The sequence below is a fragment of the Colletotrichum abscissum genome (assembly GCF_030869225.1).
Source record: "Colletotrichum abscissum strain IMI 504890 chromosome Unknown Scaffold_19.1, whole genome shotgun sequence".
Taxonomy (NCBI): domain Eukaryota; kingdom Fungi; phylum Ascomycota; class Sordariomycetes; order Glomerellales; family Glomerellaceae; genus Colletotrichum; species Colletotrichum abscissum.
Genome location: NW_026850087.1, coordinates 829,145 through 852,599, shown reverse-complemented (window position 1 = coordinate 852,599; position 23,455 = coordinate 829,145). Strand labels below are relative to the sequence as shown.

The following is a 23,455-nucleotide window of genomic DNA, read 5'->3' as shown; positions in this document are numbered from 1 at the left end:
ACGCAGCCCAAAGCTGGCAGCAACCCAGTCAAAAAGGGGACGGCCAAACGGGGTAAAATGCCTTCCCTCTGACGTTAAAACAACGCTCGCTTCTACATGCTGTCCTCCATCTGCCGACTCCGGACCTTGGCCCAGTCGTCGCGCTCCTTCTTGCCGCCCTGCTGCTCCAACCCCATACCGCGCTCAACCCACTCCTTGCTGCCCATGTGACTCAGACGCGACAGCGCGCGCGCAAACGCAAACGCCTCCTCGTCTCCCGAGAACAGGCCCGACATGCCCTTGATGGAATCAATATTATGGTCCAGGTCCTCCAGGAGATGCGTCGCCGCCGCGGTATCACCACCGCTCTGCTGCTGTCCGGCCTCGTCCTTCTTCCCTTGCTTCTCCAACGACTCCTCCAGCTCGGCGCGGGAGACGAACAGCTCCGTCAGCGGCTTCTCCGTCGTCAGCACCAGCTTCGCGTGCGACTCGTACACGGCGTCGATGAAGGTGATGAAGCGTCGAGCGAGGTCGCGCTGGCGGTACGTCATGCCGGGACAGTCGGTGATGACAAAGGCGTCGTAGTTGCGCACCAGCTCGAGGTAGTCCGCCGCCGACGTGGCCTTGCCGATGAGCTCGTCAAAGGTGAACCACGCGCAGCGGCCGCTCACGCGCGGCACGTGGATCTCGCGGCCCCAGACGTTCTGCACCTCCGGGTGCGGCTCCGGGTTCTCCGGGTCGCCGAGGAAGCGGAACCACTTCTCGGCGTGGGAGGTCGCGTGCGCGTCGAGCGGTGTGTGGTACACGCCCGAGGGCGGTCTCGGGATCTTGCGGTAGTCTGTCGGGGAGTCCAGGTTGATGACGTGGAGCCTGCTCTTGAGCAGCTTGATCGCGGGGATGAAGGATTCTCGCTGGATGCCGTTCTTGTAGAGTTCGTCGGGGTGTCGGTTCGATGTCGTGACCAGTACGACGCCATGTGACATGAGCGCTTCTAGTAGCCTGCCCCCCCGGTGTGTCAGTTTGCGACAGTGTTCCCTCTTCTCGCGCGGTTTCCCTTTCTAGCTCACCTTCTCAGAATCATGGCGTCTGCCACGTCGGTACACTGAAACTCGTCGAAACAGAGAACGTTGCCCTGCGCCGCGATCTGCGCTGCCACAAAGGGAACGGCGTCGACGTCGTTGCCGTGCTGCATCTTCATCTTGTGTAGCCGCTTGTGGACATCCTGCATGAAGTTGTGGAAGTGGATGCGCGTCTTGGTCTTGACGGAGCTCGGCAGCGTGTCGTAAAACAGATCCATGAGCATCGTCTTGCCGCTACCGACATCGCCAAAGAGGTACAGTCCGCGGGGCAAGTTACTCGGGATCGCTCCTATCGCAGCCTCGGCAGCCTTTCCCCCGCCGAACCAGGATCCGAACATTGACTTTGCCGGCTTGATGGACTCGAGAGTCGGCTGCTTCACTTCGGGCGCATGGTAGTTGACCAGCTCGTCGTGGAGGTGCTGGAGGCTCTGAATGATACCTGTCCCTCGTCAGCATGTGATTCTCCCCCCCTGCCAATGTCGGCTCCTGGGAGCGCAAACTTGCCCCTCTGATGCTCGTCGTTGCGCAAAATGCCGTTGTCGACTCGGCGGTCGTATTCTTGTATCGGGCCGTGTTCATCTTTTGCAGCTGCCTTCTCATTAGCCCCCCTTGCGCCACCAAACTGTTTTCGCGATTCTGGTTCCCTACCCCTGTTTCCCTCTGTTGCTGTCGCTACCGCCGAAGCCGTCCTCCTCTGGCCCCCATTTCTGGTTTGTTGCGTAAGGATACTCGGTAACGGACGCAACCTTCCAGCGCTTGTGTTGTGTCTATTAGCAAGGCAAGTTGTGCAAAGGGAGCGTCGGTTGACGGCCTGCTCTGTGATGCCTCGGGTTCGGGCGGCAGAGCCGTTGAGCGATGTGCCCACTCTGCGGAGGGGAAGTGAGGATGCAGCTGCACGGCGCATGGTGGCTGGTCAAGAGGGACCAAGGTGAACAAAAGTCAAATGGAGAAAAAAAAAGTCTAGGGGTATTAACAAGAACAATGCATGTTGCAAGCATGCGCGCGCTGTGAGATGATCGTTGTCGCAGTGTTTTGGGGACACAACCAAGCGGCTTCGGAGATGTCTCGTGGGATTGAAGGTGTGTGTGAAATCAACAAAAATAGACTGGTCGGCCGGTAAAAGATACCGGAGAAAATGACGCTATTGCCTGCCCGCGGGCCGGCTCTCACAACTGGCGCCCGAATTGACACTAGCACTGGAGAGACGGTGGAGAACCTATAAGAGGCCCTGATGCCTCTATCCGCCGTAAATTCGACGGTGGGGAAGCCGAAAGATGCCGAACTCCGGACCATGCCGACTTCGGTCTGACTGACTGGATGGCTGCTCACCGAAGGTGAGGTTCCTTAGGGTGACGCTCAGGCCATGATCTGACTTCCAGTTCGTCTCTTTCCTCCCGAGCTTTCATCTGAGGAGAGGATTGGCACTGGCCAAAAACGAATTGGAAGTATTGCTCAAAGTGGTAGATGTTTCTTTGGTGGTCTTCCTTTCTCATTTACCCTGAACTTTGTCTAATTGCATATCGTCTCGAAGGAATCGAGATAGGCAAAATAACCGTGTTATTCACGACAGCTCATCAAGCAGATTCCATAAAGACGCCGACGAGCAACCAGGGAACGAGTGTTCCATCTAGCCTGCCCATATCTTTATGATTTCACTCATATGTAAAACGTTTCTTTTTGAGAAGCGGACTTTAAGTACATGCATCATATCATCCTAAGCCTTTTTGTTCAGGAAAGCGAGCTTACCTCGACCAAGGTTCGCTGGGAAAAATGTTAAACAACAAGACGACGCGAATGAAGAATCGACAAAATGATGTACTGCTTAGTATCGCTTGTGGCGCATCTCGCTTATGGTCAAAGGCAGGGAGAGAGGCAAGCGATCTAAGTTCTGTTCACACATACATAGTACTCCCTGTGCTACCAGTCAAGCTACCCGCCTGTAGCTCATTCTTGCATCATATTGTTAGATGGTCGCGTTGAAATTCTATGTTTTTATAGATCAAAGAACTGTCATTTTGTGGATGTCGATGTAGTCCGGGATTACTGGATATGCTTGCTTCCAGGAAATGGGAGGGGCGGGTCAGGGATCCTCGATCCGTGTCATCTACCTGCTCAAGTATGCTGGAGCAAACACTGGCAAGTCTGTTCGAGTTTCATTGCGCCCAAGACCTATAACCATCCTTCTGTATATGTGGATAGAAATGTGAAGACTAAAGGTCCTCGCGGCTCGTCTCGCTACCTCAAAGAAGACAGCGGTAATTATAACCTCCGTGGCATGATCCAGCCTCATAGCCCCTAGATCCGGTACCGTTGAGCCTGGGAGTAACATGCTCTCCGACTTTTCAGAGCCACATTACCCTCTTATACATAGAATGGCCAAGACAACTCAAAATCCCCAGCAAACTTTCCTTCATCTATTTTTACCCTAATTTGCGTAAGTCCAAGAGGTGAAGCTACACAGTTGGATGGAACACTTACAACATTACTCACATATCACTATTCTCCCGTTCTTCAATCTTAGTTAAAATTGGGAGAAAAGCCTGTCTCTGAGCCTGCCCACGCCATAAACATAGGTTCGCGAAAAGGGGGGGCCACTGCGAGGTTTCGATCCTCCAAACATCAGCGGTCCTTCCGCGCCCCGCCAGCCAGCATACCTTTTGCAGCTCTTTGCGACATCGCGCCCGTCTGGGCAAGAGCTTCGCCGTCTTATGCATCAGACCCTCGCGAATGACGCGTCTATATGGCTTGTGGAATCAGTGAAAGGGATGGGGGGGCACCCCAAGCACCCACGCACTCAACGCACTCTCGCCGATCTTTGGTCGGCAAAGGGGCTGGCCGGATGGACAGGCCGCAGCACAACATCGCGAACGCTGTGCAACATCACTAATGCAGTAGGAAGAATGAGGCATTGAGAGGGGGTCATTGCTTTGCTTTGTCACAAGCATACCTATGGCTTGATTCTGATCCTTCATTCTCACAATGAGCTGACTGAAGCATCCTCTCTTGTGCAGATTGCAGCTTGAGCTGCTTGACAACGCCTCGTGTCTAGAACGAAGGCTGTGTGTGGTCTGGGAAGCGGTCTGCCCGCTTCGACCCTCCCTAGCCCAAAGTCTAGAAGTTGTTGGGCTTGAGAATCAGTAAATCCTGAATCCCGGGACGGGTCTCAGAGGCATGTCTGAGTAGGGCAGTGATACCTAAACGCCTGTAAGTGCAAATGTCCAAAGGCGGGGGAGAGCGGCCGATGCCCATTCTAGACGGAGAGACTGTCCCAGACCTCGAGAAGAAAGCCTTGGCTATCGCACGCTATAGCCTCGGATCACTCTGGTATTCACCGTCGAGATCTAGATCACGATATGAGGAGGCAAAGAGAAGAGTCCAGAGACCTGGACGTATGTTGACTGTGGCCCCGCGTCTGATCCGAGTCTTACGAATGCTTCAAGTCGACGACGGAATTCATGACCAACATCCTGCGCATTTCGTGGATGTGCAGGACGCTAACCGTACTCTTAGTCACAAGACTCCCTTTCCAAAAAGCGAGGGAGAATTCTGGGGTTCAAGTTTCCAAGGTTACCCCGGCGGCCAGGCCATGTGGTCGAACGAGCGAGCTCGTTTCTCGTCAGCCATTTGCAGGACCACACGCAAGACCACACTGGCTGCTTTACTACCACAGCGTGTATAGTACATTCCTCTCAGGTCCTTATACACTTGGGTGCGCAGACGCGGCCTACAGCCCAAAGTCCGGCGGATATTCGTTCAGCAGAGAGCATGTTACCTTGGATAAGGTACAGAAGCTCATGTCCACAACCATTGGTACTGATTTCAAGGGAGTCTCCGAAGAGCGAATAGGTGGCAAACAAAGGAAAGCACCAATCAGCCCTCGGAACACATCCATCGCAATGGCTGGGCTGGAACTTGATGGACCAATTTCGAGCCCTCCTAGAGCGAGGTGGCGAGGCGAAAGCAAGGCCCAGTGATTTCCTGGCACACTTCTTCGATGCTGTTCGGAGGCCGGGATCTCCGACCTCCGTAGCGTTTCTCGAGTGAGGCTGTCGTGTGGGTATGTGTTGGTAACGACCGTTTCATAACTTGGTAAAATCGCCATAGCTCAAAGCAGGGCAATAATTCAAGTAGGCCCTATTACTGGCGAGTGTTTGGATTCCTCCCAAGTTCACACCACAACAATTCATGCTGCTTGCTGTGGTCATTTGGAATTGTATCGTCAGTGACCAGGAGATTGACTGTTCATTTCTCTGAGCCCTGTCCCGAAAAACGGGGGAGAGAGCGCTCACCGAATTGCTCGTCTCTAAGTACGCACGGATGAGGCGTGGCTCCTTGTTTTCAGTATTCTACTGGTGTTTATTCTTAGCTTACCTTTTTGTTCCTCCAGTGTCGTTGTTCTACGACACAAAATATTGTGCGATGTTTCGTGGTACTGTCTTTCTTGTTTATGAGATTGTGAAGAGGGAACTCTAATGAAAGTGCGGAAATGTTCGAATAATGCCTCCTTTTCTCCTCGGGGATTTAATCATTCAAAGGAGTTGCCGGACCTCGCGGGGTCAATTAAGAAATTCAGTACCAGACAACATGCCTTCCATCCAAGCCGTCAGCAATTCGGATGCCGGGTCTAACGTCTTGCTCGGTATAGCACGTATTGAAGTACGGAAACATGTCGCCACAGCGAACGATGGTCAGCATTCCGGAATTTGCAATTTTCTCGGCCCCGGTATCTCACGGCGAGGCGTAGTGAGAAACGTGGGAACGATGAGGATTCTCGGCTGAAGGATACATTTCTTCCGTTTGTCAGCGGCTGGTTGAGGCCTCAGCGGCCCGAGGTTCGTGATGTGGGGAGATGTTCTTCCCCAGCCCGAGAATCACCTTCCTGATTGACAAGCCGGGAGATCTTGTCTATCAAACTTGCCATCATAGTCATTTGGGGCTCCGTTGTAAGGCAGAGGCGAGAGGCCTAAACGTGGAGCTCTGGGACGGTGTCCCCGCGATATTGCCCTGCAGGCACATAGCTTGAGATCAGTGTCTAGAGACGTGGAGCCAGGCGAATAAGAGCTGTCCATTTCGTCGATAACAACTCAATCAAAGCAAATTCGGATCAAGTCCAACCCCGGCATCTCTTCAGTCAAAACATAGCATTTACGCCGAGCTCGATGCCGAATGGAGGTAGCATACCGAAATTGTGATATGACTGCTACAATGCCGCTCTCTGGGTTTCAGCTGACGTACGGTACCGAGTTTGCAAGCACCGGTTCGAGCAAGCAAGAATCAGGTACCTTGTGTACGAAAGCCAGGCAGATGTCAATATCCTATTACATAGGAAAAGTCGATTTTGAGAAGGTGATGGTAGAGGAACTTTGGAAGAAAGCCATCATGAGTTGGCTGACCCGTTGGTCAAAGCGACTCAAAGGCTTGAAGGAAGGAAGGAAGGAAGGAAGGAAGGAAGGAAGGAAGGAAGGAAGGGAAGAATGCGCTGGTTAGAGAGGCGACAGCCGAAAGGAGTTCTGGTGGGCAGCGGACCAACGGAGGAGCTCCGATAGCCGTCCACGGTCCAGTGGCTGTTGGGCAAAACATGCGGTGAAAAGGGTCTCGGATGGCGCGTAATCGTGGCAATTGCGCTCCCCAGCAGAGACTGCTGCCGAGACGTATTCTCCCCAGATTTTCTTTTCTTGGATGACATGTCGTTGCATGCTAGGCATTTAGAACTGGTCGCAGCCGGTCTGGTCGTCGTTGACACCAGGCCATGCTGTCAAGACTCAATGGCGAACTTTGATACACATATCTTCCAAGGACCAAAACCTGTTTGTGCTCGTTGTCGGCCGGCGTTGGTGAAATTGTATAAGTATGGCAGGCGCCCGTATGGAGATATCCGTTCCGATGCTGACAGATTGCGAAGCCTTTCGAGATCGATGGGGGGCCGGGGTGACGATCCGGAGGTGTGTTTCAACAGTCGTCTTCATCAGGCTCATGGATGCGGCATCCACAATAGCGACCACGCGTTGGCGGCATGGGCGGAGAGGAACAAAGGTAGCAAGAGCAGGGCTACTGCATGAGCTTCGCAGCAACGGAACGCATCCGCGAGTCCGTCAGAATGCCAAGAGTTTGCGGGTGCACAGACACCACAGATCCAGGGCACGTCTTATCCGACGTGTGCCAGGGCCCGCTGACCGAGGGTCCAGTTCTCGGAGCGAGGTACCGGCGGGGCGGAGAGGAAGGAGGGGAAGGGCGAGACCGTAGGCGAGAGGCTAGAGCCTATGCCTACCTAGAAGTACGGAGAGCGGTAGGCAAGGACGAATGGGGGCGAAAAAATAATAAGAAGCCGCATGCTGAATTCTGTAACCGAACTTAGTCAATGTGAAAAAAAAGGAATCTTTAGAATTCACTAGCCACAATTGCGGAGTTTCCCATATGGAGTAGGTATGCCTGACGTGCCACATGTTACGGCCGTGGACGATCCGAATGAGTGGAAATGACGTCTCTTTACGTAGCCGATTATGTCCGTTTGTCGTCAAAAGGATGGTGAAGATGGAGAGCCCTTGCTATGTTGCCGGGTTCGGGTCAAAAGCATTCGAGGCTGCGTGGAAGAAGAAAAGAACTGGAGAGGGTCATGATGTGAGTGTTGTGATGGGCTGGTGGTGTTCTGGGAGGCCGGAAGTTGGTACGATTCTGGAAATAACGAGTGGGTCCGGACGTAGTTTCGGACACTTTACTCCTCGGTTGGACGATCCTTAGCGCCGACGTCGCCCCTCTCCTCCCCGGTCGAGGAACCTGGGAGCATCAAGCAAGCAAAGCAAGCAGCACTGAGCAGGCAGCTGCCAGCACCCATTGTTTCCCAGGAATGTAACTCTGTGAGTGATCATAGGAAAGGTGGGGATGAGTAGGTAGGGCGTGGGGTGGAGTACAACCCGGTGACATATCCGTATGTTGTCGGCGAATACCAATGGGAAGGTACGCTGTACACTGCAGAGTACGTGTATGCGTAGCAAGTACGGAGTAAGTAGATACAAAACTACCTTAGTGCCTTAACTACACAGTAGAGTACGGGTAGATTGTACGGATACGGGATACTCCGCGCGGGTGCCTCCCCTTGGAGGCTTGGGTAAGGTACCTTGTCTATTGCCTTTGCAGACTGCATGGCGGAGGGTATCTTTACCTGCCATTACCTTACCTAACTTAGTGCCTAGTGCGGCGTGCCTGCCGCCTGCGGCCGGCCCTCGACATCAAGCCCGCTTGCTGTTGCTGTTGGTAAATCACATCTCGGCTTTTCACAGTTGGTTCTTGGACCCCGGTACCCAGCTGAAGCTGTGGCGTGGGCGCCTCTGTCTCACCGTGTGCTCTATCCGCTTTCGTGACTAACCCGAACTCGATCGCTCCATCTAGACCTGCAGAAAGATACCACGTTGGACCGGGTGGATGGGGCAAGACTAAGGTAAGCAAGCACCTGATGGCCAAGTCTTGCCTGCCGGCTTCAAGTCCGCTGAGCAAGTTCTAACGAATCACGTCTAACACATAAAATGGACCCTGAGATACCGGAGGCCGCTCGTGGCAAGGGCTTGGCGCCTTGCCATTTCCATTTCCATTTCCATCAAATCATCCTCTCGACTTTGTCCGACATGTTCAACATCCATGGTGACGGGCCTCAAACTAACGTAAACTAACACTCTACTACTTCTAATTCGACAATCTGACAGGTAGCATTTCTGCCCGCTCTAGATCCTGCTTGCCCTCGTTGGTCAAATCGAAAACCCACCACAGTCACAAAGGAGCTATTTTTGTCGTCATTTCCGGCCATCACCGTTGCATCGTGACACCAGTCGACAAGCCCTGAATCCTTCAGTCGATCAGGCACAGCAAATATTCATGATTACTGATGTCTAGGAGCAAAGAGGCATCTGTATCGCAATGTCATTCGTTGCCTCGTGCCCACCTATCATCCCCTCGTCCATCGCCACCAATCTGCTGACTACCTGAGATCCATAGAACAAGGACAGGCTCAGTCAACTTCTGGGTCCGCATCTCTCGTGGTGTGCGTATGCCTAACATTACAGGACAATGATACCTGCGCAAGCGTCTGCTAGATGGCTATGCTCCTCGTCCAAGAGTCGCCATCTCCTTGAGACCTCCGACATATGGCACGTTGCCCAATGGCAATCCTGTTACAAATTTCGGCTTTATCTTGTGCTCTCGAGTATCCACCCCAATGGATGTCTTGCAGCAGCAAGAGGCTATCTTCGAATGGTGCCGCCAACGGAAGGGGAAGCGTCACTTAGATCCAAGAACCGGGAAAACAGGGTGTTCAGGATATCACGGTTGGCGATCTGTGGCTTGCCGCCAATGACACGCCTGGATTCTTCCCCATTCAAGCTTATCCTCTCAGGCGGCTGTTGAGCATTCCGGATCTGTCGTTCGTTCCCCGTTGAAAGTCAGACATCCCGCCCTGTCCTCCCAGACAGTAGACTTCGCCCCCGGACCCGGCATACCTGGGGGCGAAGGACGCTCCAGCCCGACTAGGAAAAGCAAACATGACATCCAGGGCAACTGCTGCCTTCAGTCACGGCAGCCACGATCAAACCTGAACCTGTATCCGTACCGTTGCACTGGGACCAGCATCGACCAAAAGTTCCAACTCCCAACGCCGTGCCTCAAGTGACGATCCCAGTCTATCTTGGAGCCTTTTTCTTCGACGGACCGCGACAGCCGAAGAACAAGGCGCGCGTGCTTTTACGGAGTCATCGTGCACGGCTCAGGGGCAATATCACTGGCCGAGAGCACGTAGGAATCGAGTCCATATTACCAAGACCCTCTGTTCTGATGGCTTCCTAGCGTCCAAACCCCCAATTTTCCGTCGAGCCTGTCGGTCAGGGTCCACCGATAGACGCGTACTTTTGGGGTCACGGATGGTTTTTCGCATGAGGAGCTCGCTTACTCCGGCCGGCTTTATCTCTCCCTCGGTAGTCTTGAGCCGCAAGAGCTCAGCTCACCTGAGGGCAAATGTCCAAGCTTCTATGGCTAATCAAACCCACAGATGGAATGTGTTGATCGGCTTTGGTAGCTCAGAGTCTTCTTGGCCGGAACAAAACTTAAATCTAGATTCTGCATGTACGTCGATTGGCTGCGCAGATACAAGCAAGATCTCACGACAGTCAAGTAAATCGGAGTTCCCGTTTGGTCAGCTGCGTTGCCTCCTCATTATGCCTAGTGGCTTGGGGTCCGGTCTGGCCTCTTCCTGGATGATACCCCTACCACCTCAGCAGGAGACCTCGCAATCCTTGCTCTTCCCCTCTGGCGGACCAGTCTCGGCCAGGAAAAGTCATCCTCCACCCGTCTCTCAAATAATTTCAGGCCGTCTGTGATTTGCCGGCCCGTTGCGCTTTCTTTTACTGCAGCAACATGCCAGGCCTAGAAGCCCTTGGTGCGGCCTCGCCAGCTGATGTTCTTGTTCACATCCCCTCAAGTCTTTCTGATGAAACAGGCGGCAGCTAAGGCTCTAAAACCCCACAGTCTCTTGCACATGATAGATGCCCAACCTCCTAAGACGTACGGGTTACCTTCCGTCGTACGCTCCTAGAAGAGAAATCCCAATTTCTATTCCGCCATCTCCGATCATCATCATTCCCTCTGAAAGCATAGTTCCCCATATTTCGAAAGTGCGTCGTCGTTATCGTCTATCCGCACAATAGCCAATGGAAGCGGTTAGTGACCTTTTGGTTCCAAGAGAGCTCGGCGTGGAGCTCCACAGGGCAACATTCTCCCCCAGCGGATGGACAACTTACCAACCCTTTCAACATAGGAAAAGGAGAGGAACCGCATCCGGGATAACCAGCGCCGTTCGAGGGCTCGGAAGAAAGAGTACGTTCAAGAGATTGAGCAACGTCTTCGGCAATGTCAACTTCAAGGAGTCGAGGCTTCTGCTGAAGTACAGCAGGCGGCACGCCGAGTTGCAGATGAGAACCACAAGCTTCGACAACTACTTCAACATGTAGGCTATGGCGACGAAGTCGTTGATCAGTACATTCACACCGGCAAGCTCGCTTCTCCAAGTCATCGCGGCCTGCATATTGCAAACTCGAGCGGCAGCTTGGTTCCTGAGAAAGCGACAGAAACGTTGGAGGGTCTTTTGGTTCCACGGCGGCCACCATGCCTCGATATCCAGATGCCGATTCTACCAACAAGTAGAAACACAAGCCCAGACCGAACCTTGTCATACGGTCCTACGCCAGACTCGCCTGTTGAAGAGTATGGTTCTCCGTCGGAATCTGTCCATCCAATCCATGGTTCGGCGGTGGTTTCACCGACAGACTTTGGCTCCCAACAGGTCTACGCTCGCGCCGGCGACATGAAAAACCGAGATTACGCAGGCCATCACCACCGCCCACTTGAGGTCGAGTGGGCAAATACCCACCAAAATCAGTCACCCCATGGTATTTCATCAAATGTTCAGGGATTCGGGGCGAATCAGGCGCTCGATTATCATCCGCCATTCCCGGGCATCAATCCTTCAGCAGGCATGCTACCCCCAACATGCGCCGGACCGCCATCTATGCCGTACACATCGTACCCGACTTTTCATCCCCAGCCGCCAGCGTTCGTCGCAGCTGCTACTGGTCATATTGGACATGTCCCCGTCACTGAAGGGGATCCTGCTATTGAGGATCGCAAACCTCAGTATAGACACCCAGAAGACCATTCTTGGTCATCATCGGACCCCTTTACCAGATCGCAATACAATCCCCGACACAACTGAAGCGGCTTGAGCGTTGTTGTTTGATGATCCCGACGCAGATTTAGACCTTTCTAAACAAGGCTCTCGATCCTGCAGACGAACCCGACACCGACAATGGAGAATGGTTGTTGTAAAGTCAACAATAAAGGCTGAGCCCCACTGGAAATTCAATGGAATACTCGGCCGAACAAATTGGCCGGGGCCCTATTCTTGAATGGAGATCTCGAATAGCAACTCGCAGTGCCTTGGCACCCCTGTTTTTGGAGCCGTACGTTGGCCTTGCCGTGTACACAATCAAGCACAGACGAGGTTGGTCAAAGGAAACCAGTCTTATTGTTCCCTACCCATGTCACCGAGGCTGGTGGGAAGGAATTGGAGCACAAAGGCAACGAAAGCTCGTGGCCTTTGGCAAGTGCTGAAAACGTTGCGTTCTCTATGGATACAGACCAAGAGTCTTTATCTCTGCTGCAGCGTTCTTTGTATGAAGCATGCGCATGGAGCAGCTGGAAAAAGGGCATGCCGGCGCCCTATTGAGCCAGCTGAGAAGGTCCAATGCTGTCAGCAAAGGGCTCACGGGTCACAAGATGGAGGGGTTGATAAGAGTCGTCTTAATGAATCTAATGCCCACGGTTACCATTCTATTCTCTTGTTTCCATTTCCTCACAACAAAGTCAACTCAGTGCGTCTACTTGACGGAATTTTATCCATATCCTACCCCTTTTACATCTTACCAGAATCATAGATCATTCAAAGCTTCAATGTCGGAATACTACAGCCAAGAGAGGGTGGATTTGGTAGCGATATTGGCTACATCACAGCGAATCGAGTTTGAGAGATGCCTTGCAGAAATCAAAGGACGCAATGGAGGTAACAAATCTGACACGATGGGAGTGCTCCAGCGTCTAGCCAGCGAAGCCGAAGACGCCAGCAGCATTCTGTTAAGTCTTCAGGCAGAGAATATCGGGGGCTCATATGACATGATCCATCGTATGCTAGCACAGCAGACTCTACTGATCAAGACGCAGCTTCTGGAGGTTGCGGGAGAGATGGGGAAACCGTTCCTACCGACGCCAATGTCTAATCCACGGTTGGCACAACAATCTATGATCCAGCAGCAACAGCAACAGCCACGGCAGGAGGAAGAGGCGGAACGGGAACACCGAAAACCGCGGTCCCCTTTACCAAGACCTCCTAGGCTGCCGAAAGTAAAACTACAATTTAATCAGCTTCCATTGTCTAGACGGCTTTCTGACACTACGCCGACGCTTGACGCGATGGACCGGTCTCAACCCCCTGAGAAGCAGAAGTCCCCGACCCGTGAGATCAAGGGGTTCCCTCCTCGGATCGCTAGAAGGCGGCGTGGTCCTCGACAGCAAGCGCCAGCAGAAAGTGGCGGAAGAAAGGACCATGGGACAACTGGTCCAAGGGGAACGTATCAAGGAGGGAGTGTCCGTCGTCATGATCAGGCTAGTGTAAGTCCTTCCCCCGAGAAAAGACTCAAGCTGTGGCCCACCGCAAGTAACAAATCCTCGCGTCCAGCGCTCGGAAAACCTCTCTCAAGAGCGAATGAAGAGCGAGACCCCTTGAGCCGCCGGAAGTCGGGGGATGTGAGCGGTGCGGTAAACCTCTGCAGACTACAGGATGAACAGGAAGAGAGAATCGATGCGGCTAACGTAGAAAAGTGGATGAATGATCTCAATTCAAGGACGGAGAGTAAGGACGAGGGCGAAGCAAAGATGGAGATGGAGAGGGGAAATGGAAGTAAGACAGGGGACGAAGGGAAAGGGCGAGGGACTCGCGGGAGGAAGAGGTCTGCAGAAAACGACTTGTCCCCATCGACTATCAAGAAACCTCGCCCTGAGCCTCAGGGCGGGAAGAACGGGGTTAGTCCAGGGGGTATCAAAAGGTTCCTAAGCTCCCTCAACCCCTTTCGGAGAAGACGAACTAAGTCTCAGGAAAGCAGAGCCGCCGAACCGACCGCCGTTGTACCGAGCATACCAGACTCGCCGAAGCCAGTGGGGTGCTGCATCTTCGCGGAAGCTCTCAACCCAAGGTACTTATTTGGCACCGGAAAAGAGGACCAGAGAGCCCTGCACTACCGCGACGCCATCGAAGAACTCATCCAGCTCGTCGAAGACGCGCCGCACGCAATCACGTCCAACGACCCCCTCGTGCGCGAATACCACGCAAAACAATTCAAAGACATACAGACCGTCCTACGCAAGATCCCGTCCAGAGCCATATCGAAGAAGATGATTGACGAAAAGCTCCTGGCGATCCGGACGGAGGAGACGGCGATTCAAAAAGGGCAGATTCCACGTCTAAGAGGGATAAAGGCGGAGGAGGCCAGGGCGGAGCGTATACAGCAGCTGACGCAGGAGAAAGAGGTCCTGCACCGTCGGTTGCGGGCCTGCAATGAGCTGAATGACAAGATTTTCGCGTTTGGGGAAGAGGGGGCGGCGATTTTTGCGGATTGGATCGTGGAGATGAAGTTACGCGTCGCGGGGGAGCTCGAGTTTGCGGAGAGGGCCCTGATGATGCCGTATTTTGGCGGGGTTCAGGAAGATGGCCGGGAGTTCTATTGTGTTTGAAGAGGAGTGGAAAGTTGGGTTTGTGGCTTATAGAGGGTCGGAAAGAGGAGGAAGATGTATATACCAGTGACGACGTGCGCCGTGTCAAGTTAGCTGAGATAGATATCACAGAGGCGTTTTGGTTTGGCCTATTGAACGAATATCAAGAAACGATGCATGACTCGCGCCAACTCCTATTAACTCCAGTAATCATCCACCGACCTTTATACATACACGATCAGGGGGAAACACGTAAATTTTTGCCCAGCAACGCTGACCATTCCGTTCTCTGTCTTTTTTCGCTATTTTCATCTTTAAATGTTTTGTGCCGTTTTGAAACAATAAAAACGGTTTTGGTATCGTCATTATACCGAGAATGTCTCTCGCCTCCACTGGGGGAGAGAGTCCGTGACCAAACCACCTCACCCTTACAAAAAGTAGTCCGCCACGGGCTTCTTCGCAGGCATGCCCCTAGAATCCTGCGGCGCGGCCTGGAACACGCGGTACCTCCTCGCGGGCCCGGGGAGGAGTACCTGGTCGTCGGTGCCCCGAATATTGCCGTCGCTGCGTCCCCGATCGCCGTTGCTGCGCGCAAAGACGCCCGTGCCCGAATCGTCCTCGGCTAGCTCGAGGATGGCCGCCACGTTGCCGCAGCGGTAGCAGTAGTTGGGCGCCGACCACACCGTCACGATGCTGGCGTCGAACATCTCCTTGAACCCTTCCATGACCAGCTGGTGGGCGCGCGCAATGAGCGAGAGGTCGTTCTTGTGGTTGAAGTCGCGGACGATATCGGCGCCAAAGAGGAAGCCCGCACCGCGCGGCGACAGGCCCCAGCCGTCGATCTCGTCCGGGTCGGACCAGAGCAGATCGCACATGGCGCCCTCGTGGGGGACTTCCTGCTTTCTGTCCAACAGCCGGATCTTATCTACGCTGTCTATAAGCGGGGACAACCCGCCATGAACGCACAGAATGGCTCCGGCGGGGTTGCCTATAGAACCTGATGCGCTTCCTGATGCGCCGCTTCCTGGCGGGCCTGTCTTGTCGCCGCCGGACGAGGGGGCACCGTTGGGGCTATTCGTAGGTTGCCTTTGTGGTCGTCTCTGTCGGGGGAAGCGGCTCATTGTTGAGCCGTTTTGATCGCAGACCTCAATCTCAGTATCTTCGCTGATGGGGTCTTGTCCCGGAGTGGAGTTGAATGTGTGTGATGCGCCGAGAACGATGGCGCCGAGGGCGAGGTAGTCGAATACGTCGCAGCAGTACCGCCAGACGTTGGCGGAGCCGTATTTCCGAAGGCACTCGTCGTAGAAGCCGTAGACGGTAGTGATTTGGCGGGATTCGTGGTTGCCCCTGATAAGGGTCATGCGGTCGGGGTAGCGGACTTTGAGGCAGAGAAGAAGGAGGAAGGACTCGAGGGAGTAGAAGCCGCGGTCGACAAAGTCACCTATACGAAGGAAGCGTCAGCACATCCGATAAGTGCCGTGGGTGAGCGAGAGATCATGAGGGCATACCCATGAAGAGGTAGTTGGTATCGGGAACATCGCCGCCTACTCGGAAGAGCTCCATGAGGTCGTGAAACTGGCCGTGAATGTCGCCACATATCTAGTCCGATGTCAGCGTCTACTCGCCGGAAATTTACAGCGGGGGTTCCTCATCGTACCGTGACGGGGGCTGTGACCGTGACAACATTTCCTTCCTCAATAAGCAGCTCGCGCGCCTTGTGGCATAGCTCTCGGACTTGCGCTTCGGGTATCGGTCGACAGGCGCGCAGTTGTGCGATAGCTCTGTGTTAAGCGTCAGCGCCTTTTCGGTCATGAGAGAGAGTATGCGATCGCGAGTATGCTCACTTATCGAGGTCGCTCATTGTGGAATTTGAGGAGGGGCTCCTTGGTCTGGGTCGCGGCGCCCGAGGCCGAGGACTCGCGATATCGAGGTGGAAAGGATGGCGGGTATTCGTTCTACTTTATAGCATGTCGCGTGGAGTATTCGATTCGGCGCGATCGACGGCAGCTACCTTAACGTCGTCGTAAGAATGCGGATTGAGCACTTGCGTAGGGGCGATCAGGGCTTCGAGGATGGGATGGCGTCAGTAAAGTTCAAAGAGGTGCATGGTTGCCCTTTAGCGGTCGCTGGTCGCCTGCCAACCCCCAATTCGAACTTCCAATCGCGCCGGGATCTGCAAAAAGTGGATAGATGGCCAATGCGTCGCTGTGGGTTCTCGCTGGAGTGCATCCCGGCCCGGGGAATTGTTCAGGGCTCCATCTCGGGGCTTTAGTTATTGCGACGACCGAAGATTAGATCCTCAGGCTCGCGACCTGCACTTGTCGGCTGGCATGTCACGTCGCCCAGGGTGGACCCACTCCGGGCCGCCGGAATCCAATCAGAAGGCCTGCATATCAGTTCGGGTCATTAAGCTTCACTGCAGGTTTGCGAGAAAATCATCCGTTGGCCATCGTCATTGCGAACCTCAAGCCTTCGTTGAGGGGACTACATTCGGATCCGTCACCCCGTCGCGCGAGCATGGTGCTGTCATAGGTGAGGAGCCTCAGTCAATTGGGTCATTTTGATGAATTTCAAAGTCGCTAACGTCCAATGGCACGCAGAAGTCTGAAGCCTCCTTTTTCCGAACACCAAAGAAAAAAATCGCGATCATGCCACCACACCCCCTCCACCCGAGGTCGCGCATGACCTCTTCGCTCTTTGCAACCACGGTTGTCGCAAGCTTCTTCGTAGTCGGCATGCCGCATCTGTTACCGTGCCCGGCACCGAGAGTCACATACGCCGATGGAGAGATAGTGGTGGGCGAGGACGGTCGCCGAAGGAGGCGCCGCCGTCGCGAGGCAGCCCCCGAAATCAACGACGGCGTCGTCAGCTTCAATCAAATGGGCGACGAGGAAACGATACGAGCACGAGAGGAGCGATTGAGGAGGGAGTGCCCAGTACCGAAACCTGGCGGCATTTTGGGCGAGTGGTTGGGATTCCACGGGCCGACCAAAGCAGAAGATGGCAGAGCGGGAAGGTGACGACAGCAGATGAACATATGTACAAATAACTCAAAGATACCATTTACGATCAACAATTGCGGTCCCAGCGGCATTGGATGTGCGATGACGATAGACGGGGTGACACGCAGGAGATGGTCAATGTGACGAGCATGCAATCACTCAGCGAACAGTCGCTCTGCCGAATTGAGAGGATATGGGTTAAGGACACCCGCTTACGCCAGAAAAAAAAAAAAAAAGAGTTCACCCCCCCGGTGCTGAACTGGGGGCTACATCTCTTGGTGCTCATGCTGGGATTCGAACTCGGGTACTCGCTAAGCCTGTCGTCGAGTAGGCTGGTTGGCGTTTTAACTGTTGACCTTGAACTACTCCACCACCCAGCCAGTTTGACCTGACCCCCGACCTAGAGGGCGCCTGCTGGCTGGTGACAGGGACGGAATTGAGGGGGTCTATATGGGCTTGCTCTTGTGGTGTATTCAGTAGAGCTGGGATGAATATACGTACACGGGATGATTCACTGAAGGTGGCTGATGCGCCGCGAAGAGTTTGGGAACAAGAGCCCGAATTAGGAAGTAAGGGTGCCCAGAATCATGAATCCTCCAGTATACCGCAGGATCTCAAGAGCCCTTGCTCAAGTGAGCAACGCGAACCAGCCTTCCCACTGATGCCGCAATTGTTGCCTCGAGTGGCGTGTTCGACGATATCTCAAGCGTTCAACTGACAGTCTAGAGTTTTCGAGTCTAGGGCACAGCATTGCAACATCGGATGCCGCGCCTTTGCTGTTGGACTCAAATGGGCGACCAGTACGCCGCAATCACACTCTCGGGCTACGTCGAGACAGATGGTGGTAGAGGGCCTCCGATGCAGAGGTGCTTTGGACCCTACCCTATAGCCAAATAACGATTCAACTTCAAGTCACGGAATCGATAAGCAACCCATCGTGCACAATACCCCATAGCCCAAGCAGTTCGCGATGTTCAGAGTCACGCACGCAATGATATACCTCTGCTACCACTACTTGGGGGCTGTTGGTCGGGGCTTGCCAAGTCTAAATAAGCAGTCATCCTAAAAAACAAGGTTATTTTGGAATTGACTGCGCCTGAAACTTAGGTGCAGTTCGCCCTTGCAGGGTTGCATCCTCTTGATCCTTGCGAGCTTCGACCGAGAAGACGGCTGGGGACGGGCCCAGCGGGTCGTTCTTGGTGAGAACAGATGAGTGTCTTGCTCGAGATTTCTCGATCTTCACAGTCCTGACGCTGCTGGCTGGAGTCCTTGAAAGTCTTCAAATTGCTATTTTCTCCGAGTCATCCTCGCTGACGACGATCAAGATCGCCGCTCGTCTTTCTCTCTCATGTTCCGTTTCCCAAGGAAGTTCTCATACCCCTGAATCTGGTGTAAGAAGTGCCGTGAGCTTATTACGTATGATCTTCCGGGAAATTTTACACACAGGATTCGCCTCGCCTCAACAGTGAATCCAATGCCTGCCTACGTTGCCAGGGCATAAAGTCGCAATACTGAAGGCTCTACCACAATTTTCCACGGCTTTCTGGTGTTCCGTCCATGACCGGGCGATCGTGGGGGATGAGACGTCGGAAGAGACTCAGGCAAGTGATCCGTGCTGCTAGGCCGCGCCCCTGCCTCCGGCCCGCAACCTTAACACCCGCTAACAATATCTGACGCAGGGAGCCCCTGATGGACGCCTTGGCGTAGAGGAACGCTGGCCAACTTTTTAGTCATTGTTGCTCCCGCAAACCACTCACACACACACACAACGACGCATATACCCTCACGAGGCTTCACAGCCTCTCCTCGTGGTTAAGAGTGACAAGGTTGTGTCTTCTTCAGGCTTGTGTGCGGGGCGGAGGTGTACCACATGGGCGGCTTGCGGTCTGATCTCCAAAGCGCCAAGAACGGCTCTGATCAGTCGAAACAGCCGGGAGGACGAATCACGAAGAACGCCTGGAGCCTTGGGCCCATTGAGATTTTGGCATCGCGGTTTAGAGTTGAGGTGACGGGTGCCATCTGTTTTCTACCGGGGCACGAACTGAGACCGGATTCAGCACACCCATCGTATGCCGGTCTTTCAAGGGTGGAGACCTTGCATCCTGCTTCGCACCTCGGGGAGGCAACTTGCAAGACGCCACCAGCCTGGCAGACCGTTGGCATGTTACGCAACCCGAAAATTCCGGATGGCATCTGTCTCATGAGCCCTGGTAGATGCCATCTGATCAGCAGAGGCTCTGGGCTGGGGGGAGGGGAGCGCCAGCCCAATACTGAGCCTGGTCCACACAAAGACTTATGCTTAATGACAGTCCGGGAAGATGTGAAGTTAAATAGACTTCATTTCCCCGAACCAGAGTATGTTTTGTTCCTCATCCCTTCTCTCAGGACAGTGTCTTTTTTCTACATCAAACTTTTCAATTCTATTCTTCAAGAGCTGTGCTCTATTTCCATTCATTCTCAGCTTCTCTGTCATTCCTTGATACCCCGATTGTAAGTTTTCCTCCCATCCAGGGCTGGCTAGAAACACAACGCTGACTAGAGTCTCCAGTTTGTACCGTTTTCTCTTCACGACAGTCATTCCACAATGAAGTCCTCCATGATCCTTCTCATTGCTACCGGCCTGGTGTCGGGTCTGAGCATTCCCAAGCAGCTGGACACCCGCCAGGCCATCGCCCAGGCCCCGGCCGCTGCTCCCGCAGCTGCTGCTCCTGTTGCTGCACCTGCTGCTGCACCTGCTGCTGCACCTGCCGCACCTGCTGCTCCCGCCGCTGAGGCTCCCGCCGCAGCTCCCGCGGACGCCGCCGCCGAGGAGGCGAAGAAGAAGGCTGAAGAGGAAGCTGCCAAGAAGGCGGCCGAAGACGCCGCCAAGGCTGGCGAGGGCGCTGCCGCTGCTCCCCCGGCCGACGCCGCCGCTGAGGCCGCGAAGAAGGCACAAGAGGAAGCCGCCAAGAAGGCTGCAGAGGACGCTGCGAAGAAGGCACAGGAGGACGCGGCCAAGCAGGCCGAAGACAAGCAAAAGGAGGCTGCCAAGGAGGCTGCTAAGCAGGCTGAGAAGGCCATGGGAGACTACCAGAAGGGCAACAACAACAACAACGACAACAAGGGCAACAACAATAACAACAATGGTAACAACCGCAACAATGGAAACAACCGCAACAACAACAACAACAACAACAATAACAACAACGCCCTATTGCTCCAGAACATCCAGCTCCTCCTCGCGGCCATGAACCTCCAGAACGTCGTCAACGTCCAGGCCCTCGCCCAGCTCCAGGCGCAGCAGCAGCTCGTGATGCTCGCCCAGCTTCAGCAGCTCGCCCAGCTCAACGCCGTCGGCCTCGTCAACCAGGTCCAGGTTGTCGCTCTAATGCAGCAGGGTCTCGTCCTCGGCGGTGTCCAGCTCGGCGGCGTCCAGGTCGTCAAGATCCAGTGAACAATTTGCTGCAGAAGTTCAGGGGAGGGAGCATACAGTGTACAGGGCGATGTAACTGCAAAAATGTAATTGACACAATTTCTACGGTGCAAGGAGCAATCATTCAATCAGTGTTTAGCACTGGGGGCGCCACTGTGTTTGTTTAGATGTCTCATGCGTTGCGGAGGTGTGAGGGAACCCGCGCCGCGTGATCGGTTGGGTTTGGCATCCTTAGTGGACGGTCTCTACTGAAGGTTGAGGTGACATTGGTATGGCCGTGGTAGCACTCAATGGTCTCCTAGAAAGGGGTTGGGAATCGGTGGTCCACATTACATGGGAATGGGTAACGGTGCATTATTCAACGGCTCTACATATCAGACTAGGATTTGGCAAGTGCTTTAATGTAGTTTATGGAAAAAAGTGTCACTGATCCACATGCCAAAACCTTTGAGTTTTACGTTGAGTTTTACTTTCCTTCCGTTGATAGTTGTGTCTGTCTCAAAACTTTGCTGATGTCGCGAGGGGGTCATGTTTAGGGCGGGATATCCCTGTTCGAATGCCAAGTCTGTTGACAGCATATTGACTTAAGCTTATCCTCGATGAATTCTCCTTTAATCGATCTGATTACTTCTGACTCAACACAATGTTTGCCATACCATGTCACCTTCATTTTCATTCCAGTCGGCTAAAGGTATTTGACGTCTAAATCCAGCTCACCTGATTAGTGAATGATTTACACTTAGGTAGGAAAGGGTTCTCATCGTGATGGTGGACGATATGACGAGCACATAAAATCCGTTCGCCTCCTCACTCAGTTTTAGCATCAAAAGTCGACAGTCATGTATGGTACCGAGACGCCCTCGTCAAACGCAAACCCAACCCTCCTCTTCCCGGAAGCGTAGAACACCCGGGTTGCGGGGAAAGGAGACGTCAAAAGAAAAGAAGGTGAAGAACCAGGGTGTGACATCTGCAGCCCTGTCGCGCGTTCCCTTGTCGTCAATGCCATGGAGGGAAGATGCCTCATCGACAGAAGCCTGAGACACTTGGAGGGGTTCGGGGTTGGTGAGCCGAGCAGGGGGGTTCCGACGACAGCAGGAAAGGGGCGGCAGGGTCACTGTGTGCTGCACATTGCGCCCGGACCGCTTGTCAGTGACGCTAGAGGTTCTGACTTGCTGGAAGAGGAGAATTGCGGGGTCTGTAATAGCCAATTAACGCCTAGTCAAGACTTGCAGGGGCCGTACAGAGGTCCGAGGGATGCTGATGGACCCCACTGACACGAGTTTAAACAGCCACTAAACCTTAGTTGAGCCGCTCCGACGTCAACGGTCCTCCTCCTCCCGCCTCTCTCGATTCTCTGCGTTGAGTCCCTGCTTGGACCATGCCAATCACAACCACTCATTCCAATACCAAGAGCGAGAATGGGATGATGTCCTCACACCCCAATTCGATGATCAATGCCACCCTGATCCAACGCATCGCCGGCGAGCCGGCTCGGCAGTCTCCCAAGGCAGAGCCGAAAATCCTGACGCGAGTGCAACGAGACCAACTTCATTCATCCCGTCTTGACTGCTGTCAGAGACCCCAGCGGGCCCAGCCTTGGGACGACCCATCGGACTTCTCATCACCCGGCCGAGCATACCAGTTGTTCCAGCTCGGTACGCAGGTCTTTTCGGATGACACACCTGTCATCGCAGCATCGTCCCAGCTCGCAAGTGTCTGACAGAATGCCGCCACACCGCCGCCCCTTGCTTTTCCACTTCTTCTTCCAACTTCCCTCCGCATTGTCGTCGCATATACCCAACACCACCCTCACAAAACCTGTGATCAAACAAAGTCCTTTTCCACCGCTGCTTCTCATCATCAGACCCTACGAAACAGATTTTTGGCTCGGTTCTATGTGTAGATCTCATGAGTCTATCCCAGTTTCCGGCCCCCGTCCCCTGTCTTCCTTCTCTCACCCAAAGTCCGCGGGAAGAAAACTGGCTGGAAGGGCCATGTGCCGGCTTGGCGATGGCTGGGATGAAAATTTCCGTGTCACCATTTGCCGTCGGCCGAGTAGCCGCAGGACCCGCCAAGTAAGGTTATTTGGGCATTGCGTTACGTTGCTTGGCCCACGAGAGCCTCAATGGCCTTGTCTTGCTTCGTTTCCTCACCATAAACTTTGATTACTAAGTCTCGTCACAACCAAAGGGATTGCGAGTGAATCTCTTCTAATCTGTCTATGCTTAAAAATGAATTTCCATCTCCAAAGATTATATCTGGAGATAAACGCCTCACGAGAGACGCCGAAGTGTACGTGTATAGTGATATTACTTTCCTACTGTAGTCTTCAACCCGCTTTCATTCAGCTCGCAATCATCCTAGCATAAGTCGCTAGATCGTGCCAAGGGTGGCATCGCTTCCGTCATCCGAAGAAACGTCCTCTCTTCCATGCTCTACGCGTCCCCTCACGACCCCTAGTCTCAATGTTGGGCCCCCCTCCCCCCTGTCAACCCGTTTGATCCAACATTATTCCGTACCAGCGATATCGAGACTCTGATACGCATCGGATCACTCGTTCACGACTCTTCCGAGCGCAAATCGTACCTTAATTCGCACTTGGCAATGGCCCAACCGCCTCATGCCTTGCTGAAGAGTTCAGACGTCGACGTACAGCACTCTTGGCTCCGAGTATCTTGGCTTCT

General features: G+C 53.8%; 10 protein-coding genes across 10 annotated transcripts; 8 read left to right on the top strand and 2 right to left on the bottom strand.

Annotated features, from left to right (window-relative positions):
- Nucleotides 1–92: 92 nt before the first annotated feature.
- On the bottom strand, nt 93–1,962 carry CABS01_08579 (AFG1-like ATPase; the record flags this gene model as incomplete). The annotated part of the gene is made up of 3 exons (XM_060541938.1): nt 93–978; nt 1,047–1,484; nt 1,559–1,962. The coding sequence occupies 3 exons, from the start codon at nt 1,960–1,962 to the stop codon at nt 93–95; spliced, it is 1,728 nt and encodes a 575-aa protein (XP_060402095.1).
- Nucleotides 1,963–4,540: 2,578 nt separating this feature from the next.
- CABS01_08578 (uncharacterized protein) lies at nt 4,541–5,032 on the top strand (the record flags this gene model as incomplete). Its single annotated transcript, XM_060541937.1, has 1 exon — nt 4,541–5,032. The coding sequence occupies one exon, from the start codon at nt 4,541–4,543 to the stop codon at nt 5,030–5,032; it is 492 nt and encodes a 163-aa protein (XP_060402094.1).
- Nucleotides 5,033–9,961: 4,929 nt separating this feature from the next.
- On the top strand, nt 9,962–10,417 carry CABS01_08577 (uncharacterized protein; the record flags this gene model as incomplete). Its single annotated transcript, XM_060541936.1, has 1 exon — nt 9,962–10,417. One exon carries the CDS (start codon nt 9,962–9,964, stop codon nt 10,415–10,417), a length of 456 nt encoding a protein of 151 aa, XP_060402093.1.
- A 330-nt stretch (nt 10,418–10,747) lies between these two features.
- On the top strand, nt 10,748–11,808 carry CABS01_08576 (uncharacterized protein; the record flags this gene model as incomplete). Its single annotated transcript, XM_060541935.1, has 2 exons — nt 10,748–10,756; nt 10,855–11,808. The coding sequence occupies 2 exons, from the start codon at nt 10,748–10,750 to the stop codon at nt 11,806–11,808; spliced, it is 963 nt and encodes a 320-aa protein (XP_060402092.1).
- A 737-nt stretch (nt 11,809–12,545) lies between these two features.
- On the top strand, nt 12,546–14,378 carry CABS01_08575 (uncharacterized protein; the record flags this gene model as incomplete). The annotated part of the gene is made up of 1 exon (XM_060541934.1): nt 12,546–14,378. One exon carries the CDS (start codon nt 12,546–12,548, stop codon nt 14,376–14,378), a length of 1,833 nt encoding a protein of 610 aa, XP_060402091.1.
- Nucleotides 14,379–14,785: 407 nt separating this feature from the next.
- Nucleotides 14,786–16,218, bottom strand: CABS01_08574 (calcineurin-like phosphoesterase; the record flags this gene model as incomplete). The annotated part of the gene is made up of 4 exons (XM_060541933.1): nt 14,786–15,798; nt 15,866–15,956; nt 16,015–16,138; nt 16,202–16,218. 4 exons carry the CDS (start codon nt 16,216–16,218, stop codon nt 14,786–14,788), a joined length of 1,245 nt encoding a protein of 414 aa, XP_060402090.1.
- A 787-nt stretch (nt 16,219–17,005) lies between these two features.
- On the top strand, nt 17,006–17,377 carry CABS01_08573 (uncharacterized protein; the record flags this gene model as incomplete). The annotated part of the gene is made up of 1 exon (XM_060541932.1): nt 17,006–17,377. The coding sequence occupies one exon, from the start codon at nt 17,006–17,008 to the stop codon at nt 17,375–17,377; it is 372 nt and encodes a 123-aa protein (XP_060402089.1).
- A 1,852-nt stretch (nt 17,378–19,229) lies between these two features.
- On the top strand, nt 19,230–20,792 carry CABS01_08572 (uncharacterized protein; the record flags this gene model as incomplete). Its single annotated transcript, XM_060541931.1, has 2 exons — nt 19,230–19,358; nt 20,229–20,792. 2 exons carry the CDS (start codon nt 19,230–19,232, stop codon nt 20,790–20,792), a joined length of 693 nt encoding a protein of 230 aa, XP_060402088.1.
- Nucleotides 20,793–22,218: 1,426 nt separating this feature from the next.
- Nucleotides 22,219–22,491, top strand: CABS01_08571 (uncharacterized protein; the record flags this gene model as incomplete). The annotated part of the gene is made up of 1 exon (XM_060541930.1): nt 22,219–22,491. The coding sequence occupies one exon, from the start codon at nt 22,219–22,221 to the stop codon at nt 22,489–22,491; it is 273 nt and encodes a 90-aa protein (XP_060402087.1).
- Nucleotides 22,492–22,495: 4 nt separating this feature from the next.
- On the top strand, nt 22,496–22,936 carry CABS01_08570 (uncharacterized protein; the record flags this gene model as incomplete). Its single annotated transcript, XM_060541929.1, has 1 exon — nt 22,496–22,936. The coding sequence occupies one exon, from the start codon at nt 22,496–22,498 to the stop codon at nt 22,934–22,936; it is 441 nt and encodes a 146-aa protein (XP_060402086.1).
- Nucleotides 22,937–23,455: the final 519 nt, after the last annotated feature.